General features: G+C 33.3%; 1 protein-coding gene across 1 annotated transcript; it reads right to left on the reverse strand.

Moving 5' to 3' along the window:
- Positions 1–2998: 2998 nt before the first annotated feature.
- Positions 2999–7555, reverse strand: LOC129949709 (kallikrein-4-like). The gene is made up of 2 exons (XM_056061339.1): positions 7374–7555; positions 2999–3782 (listed from the first exon to the last, which is right to left on the reverse strand). Exons 1-2 carry the CDS (start codon positions 7553–7555, stop codon positions 2999–3001), a joined length of 966 nt encoding a protein of 321 aa, XP_055917314.1.
- Between the last annotated feature and the right edge of the window lie 1481 nt (positions 7556–9036).

Raw genomic sequence — 9036 nt, forward strand, 5'->3', positions numbered from 1 at the left:
AATTTCTGATCTTGACAGCGTTGTCCAAATGGGAATCAAAAACTGTGTTAGAGTTTAATTCTTCGAAAACTCAATTCTGTCTACTGTCGCAAAAACTTAACCCTCCCCCATATCCACTGTTCAAAGACTGAACAGCTTTTAGTTCCAGGAATGTACATCATAAACGACTTGTTGTTGAGTGATCACTTGTTTGATATCGGTTAAAGTGCTGCTAAGGCTTCAGGTTTTCTCCAAAGTTGTAAGATGTTTTTATCCTTTCCGATCGGGCTATAATTTTCAATGCTTTATTTGTTTAAAACTGGATTGTATTTTCCATATTTGGGTTGGCACCCAAATTGAGTACTTGAGTCTTTTGGAGAACGCTCTTGGACACCGCCTTAAGGTATTTAGTGAAATAGCTAGTCGAATTGCTCTGCTCAATCAATTCAACCGTAATAGAAACTTGAGCCCAATTTCGGACGTTAAGTATAGAGATTCTTTCTTCAGGCGCACTAAACGAATGTGAAATGCTTTACCAGGCTCAATATTTCGAACTCATTACAATATGGAAACATTTTTAACCAATGTGCATCGGTATCTCCTTTGAACAAAAAAATAATATTACTTCCTAAAGAAATGGGAAGGATTCTAACAATGTCGGGAAAGGGAGTTGGAAAGTTTAAAGATGTACATTTTCATTAAGAACTAGAATGAACACAATCTCTATTAGGTCTGATGTGCCAAACAGCATGCATTTGCAAAAGAGCCATAGTCTTTTAAATCCTACTAGACGCCATTATGGTTACAGACAAAGCAAATGTTCAGCAAATTTGCACTAGAGCTTCCGTTTTAAGTCACATTACGTAACATTACGTTATTTCCTTCCGATTGTCAAATGAAATGTGAGATCGAAGCTTCATTGTGATAGCATGCATTGAATTCCCATAATTAACAAATCTTCCTTTCTGACAAAAAATACTCCATTTAACAAGATGGGTTTCTCAAACTAACATTTCGGCTTGCTTACAAGGTACTGAGAGCTAAATGTGAGAAAGTGTGAGTGAAATCATGCAAAAAGCAAACACGTTCTAGTATTTAGTCCTCAGGCCCATCAAGTTGCTTCATTATGAAACAATCTGAATTGCTTTATTCAACAGGTTCGCTTTAATCGTTCTGATTATTTTTTAAAAAGCATTGGTGTTAATTTGATCAATCAAGAATATTATGGATAAGGTATTTCTCGGTTATAACTCTTTTTTAAAATTTAATATTTATTTATCAAAATGGAATTGAAAAATAGTTTCAAGCTTAAATCATTAAAAACAAATTATAAATATACTTGGATTAATTAAATTTATACAGATTTTAACTACTTGCAAAAAAAATACTTGGTCCGTTCATTAACAAAAATTTACTAGAATTCAATAAATTGCGCTCGCACCCTTAACTTGATGGTTCTTCGAACACATATTTGATACAATAATCCGAGGTGAGTTCTGAAATTTAAAGAAGTTCGTGGTGAGTATGGTTATTTAATGAATTAATTATAATAAATTGATGTTGAACATGCTTTTTTCAAGACAAAAATGTACATTGGTTCGTTATCAACAAAATGACTGCAAAAGTAAAGCTTTAAACTGACTTTTTCATCGAAAAAAGTAAAAAGAAAAATCTAAAATTAAACTTATTGACCTCCCCATTTTTGCTGTTGCTTTGCAAAGTGCCGCTAGCCCACCTTATTGTTTTGTTGTTAGTTTTCACATCTATTCATGGACTAATTGTCAAAATTACAAATACAACAATGTAAACAACGGGTTTTGGAGAGTGAAACGTACGAAAGATTCCGAACTTGGTAAATGGAGTATTTTTGGTTACTTGTGTTGGAGAACCTCTCTTCATTCACCGATGGTTACCGTTTGGATAGGATTAGTAGCGTGAAGCTTCATCGGTCTCTATTTTATTTTAGCGGGTGATCCCTAACGGAACATTTTCCAAATATAACCTAGAAATCTTTTGACCTAATCATTCACCTGATTTATTTGTTTGCGAATTTTGTGTATATGGATATTTAAAGTCCAAATTGTATGAAACTAAACAACGGTCTTGGAAGTGCTGAAAGTTTTAATTAATTTAATCATTATAACGTTATGTTAAGCAAAGTCTAAGAAAATTGTGTGTAACTTTTCCGTTAATGTAAAACGTCTAAGTGAAGTTATTTTTAAAACTCATAAGCTTTCGAAATAAATGCATTTATCAAACAAAATGTTCTTCTTTTCTCTTTTAAACGCCCAAATTATTAAAATAGGGATAATGCTATGATTTTTTAAGATCTTTTCCAATTATCTGATGTACCCTATATTTAAAGTCCTCAAAACAGATTTTTGATTCGAATATCTTTGCAACAATTAAAGATAATGGCCTATTTTATTTTATTTTATAAAATAATATTGTTTTCAAAATGTTTTGTTTACTATAAAAATTAGACATATTTTTGTAAAACAGATAATCATGAAAAGAGCTCATAAAACTTTTCTTTTAGAGGACACTTAAAAAAAAGTGGTGAAAATAATTTATCTATCTTCCTCATGAAATTCACCTTTAATTCAGTTGAGAATTTTCAATTTCTATTTATTAAGTTAAATGGAGTCAAAGTCAAGTTGGACCGACATAATTTCATTTGATTTGAAGATTCAGTTCGTACCGTATATGAAAATCATTCCTTCGATTCACATCTTCTCTTTATTAAGGCTTCTATACTCGCAGGTCCACACCATGCATGGATGTTTTGTTTTGTATAATCATGTGGGGTTTAGTTTTTTAGACTTTATAACACTGCACCTTACTTAGAAAGGTGTTCATGATAAAAAATACTGAATTTAAAGCTTATTGTAGCTTTTAGGCAAAGCAAACAAAAAATAACTATGTTAACTGATTTGGCAAGCACAATAATTTATTAAAAAATTATTATATTCAAGTAATGAATAAAAAAGATTTTTGCTTCATTACAGTATCAACTTCTTTAATTAAACGGAGCTAACGTTGTCGAACTAGTAGTCCCACTATATAGCCAATCTGAGTCCACCTCATCAATGACGTTCTCGATCCATGGAGCATATTTTTCAAGGAGAATATAAGATGAAGGTAAACCAGTGTTAGAACCCTTCAAAGTGTTTGAATAGATTCCAATCAATTCTGGATAGGCTGGCCAGCCGACGACCAAGCCAGCTCCAGAGTCGGTTGCAGAAAGGCCATAAAGGTTATTTTGCTGAGCGCACGTATTCAGAAACTCATCGAACACGTCTCCATAGAACTGCTTGCAGACGTCATTCGAAGCTATGTTCAACATTGCATAAGTAAGTTGATCCTTTCCTTGAAGACTATCATCGAATCCTGGTAGAACAACCAGTTTTTTCAGTAACTGGGAAGGTTGCCTTAACGAAAAACCGATAGACTTGACTGTAGGAGAGTAAATCAATTCGAATGGTAGTTTTATCAAGGCTATGTCATCAAAGTCTGTTGGATACTTGGTGATGTATTTTTCATCGTTATTCACCACAGCACTGTACGATCCAATAGAATTATTTCTGTTGAGCCTTTGGAAGTCTAATCGAAGTTGAACACCATTGTCGACACAGGCCTTTGATGTAAGGATCCATTTCTTGCCTATGATTAATCCTGAACAACTTGGCAAGGAATCTTGACATTTTCCATTAGCAATGGGTTGAATACTATACACAAAGAAGAAGTCACGCCTTTCTTTGAATTTTAAAGCCTCGTTAATCTGTAAATCATTGTTCTTTGTTCTAAAATCAAACAAAAGGTATAGTTTGATACTGTGAAGAATCAATAATACTTAACTTGTTTAAATTGACTTTTGCCAAAAATATTTACTTTGAATTAATTAAGCAGAAAATAGTTACAAACAGATCTTCAAACAAAAAGCATTGTTTTAAACTATTCGTGCGTAATACAAGTTCCTTCAGCCGAATTGAAAGTTCTTTAAACTAGTCAGATTTATGTAAATAACTACATTTACGTATTTAGAAGGAAAACGAATTGCCAGTCGAAAAATATTTAGCGATGCTTTGTAATTAAATTAATTAAAATTTGACAGTTATTAAACTGCTCAGTCAGTTTTTTCAACATTTTTCAACCGAACAAGCGCTTACGTTTCATGTGATGCAAAAAAAACTCTCTGTTGTCTTTTCTAAACTATGCTGGGTATTTTATTAAGCGCTTCCTATTTAAAATTTAAATAAAACAAAGAATATTTGAACTTTAATTTAAATTAAATACCAAATGTTGAGGCTCTTCTGTGGATTGCTTATTTAAAATTCACAATTAAAAGCAATATCCGCTACATTGACGAAAATTTAACATTTTTTGTTAAGAATAAAATTAAGATAAATTGCAAATGGAAGCTTCTGTGTAAGCATCATTAACAGTTAAATCCCATTTCCGAAGATATGTAGTTAAATTTTGTATGGGTTGAAAATTGTGCTGCGAGATGACAGGCTGCTTGTTGAAAACATTATTTCACATGGGATACTTCTAAAGGGCTTATATGCGGACAAGAAAATGGAATAAGTGTTTTTAGTAGAATTTTAGATACTTTACCCATAGGTGTTCAAAAATTAATGAATGAATTACTACGTCAAAACAATGCGTACCAAATGTCAAAAACAGCCTCTGTACTGTTGGATGATGAAGCTTATTTACACGTAAAATCTAATTGAGATCTACACGTCTATCTATAAATATTGAACTTAGAAAATTTGGTAAAGCTTGTGTTATCAAGCTAAATAAAAACAATAATGTCCTATACATAGTACCTACATATTACAATTGCAGTCGCTGGGAATCTGACTTTGATAATATAACAGGTCTGCTAAATAATCTAATTTCATCAGATATAATGATAATTGGGGACTTCAATCGAAGTATTGGTCATACGTAAAACCGGATACTCTCAATTTTCCATGCAGAATGTAAATCCAAGGACGAAACTTGCGATAGAAAAGGTGATAAGACTATTGATCTGACGGATGCTTACGACTATAGAGTTTTAATGGAAACTGCGATGGTCATCCTAATGGCGAATTTACCACTTTACATGGAACTGCATGTTCTGTGATTGATTATTGCTTCATTGCTGGGACCTGGAACTCACTGATAAAGGACTTTAAAATAGGATCACAAACTTTAACTGATATGTGATCATAGAAGTCTTGATTACAGTACCAAATACAGATAACGTAAGAACTGAGAAAAATGTTCTAAGATTATTACCAAAAATGTATTGGTGTGAAAGCGCAATTGGAATTCTTAAGCAGAGCAAATACTCCCTAAGACATTGCACTTTTAATAGAAATTATAAAGAAAGCTGCAACTGCAAAAAACAAATATAATAAACGCGACCGGAAGAAAGAAGCAATATTGGTTCGCTAACGATGGCAAAAGATCGAAACAGAAATCGTTTACACTCCTAAAACTATTAAGGTTACATAAGTCTAATTTATTCAAAAATATGTAAACAAAATCAAAAAATGTATATAAAAAGCTAAACCTCACAAAAAAATAGATTTGAATTATCTTACTTTTGGAAGGCAGTTAAACAGCTAAACGAAAGGAAACATATAACTACTCCAAGTTTAGACACCCATCAGTTAAAACTCCATTTTAGGAGCCTACTTAATAATGAACAACCTTCATTATTGATGAGTTAATGAAGCTTGTTCAGCTCCTCTATTTTTAGATGATATCTTTGACGCACCATTTACTATAGATCAGGTCAAAAATATAATTAAATAATTTTAAAATAATTTTCTTGATTTTCAATTCAATAATACTTTTTTTGTTTTTATTTTGATTCAATTGCAATTAACAATCTTAATTTTTAAAATGTTTTTTACTAAGTGCTTTAGTGAAGATATCACCTTTTTGATGTTCTGACGCAACAATATTAATATAAAAATCACTCTTTTCATATCGTTCTGGGATGAAGTGATATCGGACATCTATATGTTTCGTTCGTTTATGAAACTCTGGATTTTTTATAGTTCGGATCGCTTCTTGGTTATCCATATTTAAAAATGATTCACCAATGCCACCAGGAGTAATTTCAGTAAGTAGTTGCCGCAGCCATATTATGTCTTTCACTGCTTGAGAAGTTGCCACATACTCTAGATATTGAGACACCACTCCCACTGCGAACGCAATGTCTTGTCGCGTCGCCACCGCCAAATTCATTAGAGAACACACTGCTTCTCTGTAGGGAAATTTAACTACTTTCGAAGGCACGAGTTCCACTGATGGAAAGATTCGGCTGTATAAGCTCTTTTGCAACTTGCAAACTTTGTTCGTCCCATCGCTGAAACCCGCGGGCTCATGTATGTAGATATCCTCAGTGAGATCGTCCTGCAAATCGCAAACTGCTTGATTAAACCCTTTTCATTTAACAGCACGGACCTGTTGTATGTTCTGATGTGCCATCCTTTCATGCCATACCTTTATTGGCAACGGTTTGGTAGTAGCCAAATTTGCCATCGGCCCCTGGGTTTGGACACGAAAACTCATTTTAAAAATTTGTGTCTCACGTTCTCCCACTGCCACTACAACACCATCATCTCTTATAAATTCGAATCTCATCTTATCCGATACAAATTTGAGTCCTTTATCCAGAGCACGACTTTGGGAAAAATGATGGACTGAAAGCTTTGGTACATACAAGACCTTTGACAAATATTTTTCAGACCATATTTTTTCATTGAAGGACAAAATATTAATATCACCCATGCCTAAAGCTAGTATTTTGTCACCACTTCCAACACTAATGTCTATGGGAACAGAAAACGTTTCATAATTTGCAAACCAATCCTTGCGGCAGGTTATATGGTCGCTGGCTCCAGAATCAAGGTACCAATTGTCATTTACTATATGGTTGTTTGCCACCAATGCATTTCCCACACTTAATTCCCCTCTCTTAGCCTCGCTTCCATTTCCAGTCCCAAACTATTAGTATTTCCTAGAGTTGTTTTCCTCATACTTGCTTCCTCACCTTTAGTTTTCTTCCGGCTTACCACCTCGTCTCTGCTTCCAGTCCACGATCACTAGAGGATGAAGTTATTTTGCTCCTGTCAGTCGTTCTCTGCATTACACTTTAGATCATCTCCTATTTTTTTTCCACCTCTACTTCCATTCTTCCGATGTCATCATCAGGTTCCATTACAAAAGTATAAAACCTTTGTAGCAGCATGTGCACATTCGCTTTTGATGCCTGCTCATAAACCGACCCACATTTCTCTTGCAGTAGTGCAATTCACAATATGACGAAGTGGAGTCGGACCAACACTCATTGCAATAATGCGCTGCGCCTTACAGTAGTTTTTACCCACGCTGCCAAACGATTGCCAAATACTACCTGAGATTCAGATTCTAATTTAACTGGCTTAATATGTACACCATTTACAAGCTCAAATAGTTCTGAGGCACTTAATAAAATTTGCACTTCAAATTTCCACACAGAATAGTGCTCAGAGTTGTTTAGCTTGCCAACTTTAAACATTTCATTTTCCATTTTTTTTTAATATATGATCGATTAATGAACTACGAAATAAAGAAAATCGATTTAAAAAACAAGCTCTAAGAGATAACGCAAGTTAAAGAAATGTCTTGATTTTTCTATGTATAATGACTTTTACTTGTCCTTCACACAATCACTTGTACTGGGTTTATAACCTGTTAACTTCTAACTCAGCTTTTATTTATATATTCAGTAAGAAGAAAAAGCAAATATAGTAAGTTTACAAAAGTGTTATAATCGCTTTAAGTCTAGTGAGAGGAAAAAAACAAAGTTACCATTTCAGATAAATTATTTAAATATAATTTAATTTTACTTAAAAGAGGTTTTATCAATGACATAACTGAGAGCATTGGCGAAGGTGTAAAAATTTGCGCAACCGATATTTCTGCATTATAGTTTGCCAATGATATTGCTATACTTGCTGAAACGTTGTACTGCAGAAAATGGATATTGGTCGGTTACTTAACAAATTCAAGAAGCGAGCAGTGAAATTATGAGGGAGAACCAATAAGTGTTGTAAGAGAGTACGAAAAAACTTTATGTTACCAAATTATCTGAAGCAAAGCGCGCTCAAGTATGGGAATACCGCTCATTTTCTGCAGTTGAAATTTTTAATCTATACTCCATAAAAAGAATTTTTAAACTTCCAAACAGCACACACAAATTATACATGATTCACTTGGAGACTTTTATGTCACCACTCTTTTTGGAAACTTACAGCTTGTAAGTAAGCACTTCGACTATATGAAAAAAGTTATGGGAATGGATGGGCGAAGGCTGCTTACAAAGAGAAGTAATTGTGTTAAAGAATGGGATATTATTGCAAGAAATAATGGATTGATTACAAATTTCGAAAATTTCGACCAAACTTTAGTTTGTAAAAAAGTACATTCGGTGGAATGATTATGAAAATATGTTTTATGTAATCTTCTCTTCGACTCATTTTTGTTAATAAAATCTAGCCATCACAATGCCGCATATACTATAGCAAACTCCAGTACAATCTTCAAGAAAAACATATTTCGTGAACACGAATTCCATCGAAAAAAATAAATGTACTATTTAAAATACGAGGAGAGCTCACTTATCTCAATTTAATACCACAACTAGCACTTTTCATTTCAGCTGAAACATGAGTTGTGAAATACGTTCTAAAAAACTATACCACATCGATCTGACCTTGTTCTTGAATGTAGTCTTTTCAACCTAAAACAAAGAGAAGATGTCTTTTCAACCTAGAAGATGTATACCACTTCATTGCAAAATGCCCAATTTAGTGTAAGCTAAGAAGGATTTACTTTGGAGCAAAGATTTTGGAGATGGAAGTGGCGTTGAATATTTTGATTGGTGATGGGATCTGCTTTACAAATTCATCGTTAGTTCATTACGATACAGAACTCGTATACTTGTATTTTTTTTTTTATAAATGAATAATTGTCAATCTGATAATCGGCATATTGCCAAACAATTTAGGC

The sequence above is a fragment of the Eupeodes corollae genome, chromosome 1 (genome assembly GCF_945859685.1).
Source record: "Eupeodes corollae chromosome 1, idEupCoro1.1, whole genome shotgun sequence".
In the NCBI taxonomy this organism is placed as follows: Eukaryota; Metazoa; Arthropoda; class Insecta; order Diptera; family Syrphidae; genus Eupeodes; species Eupeodes corollae.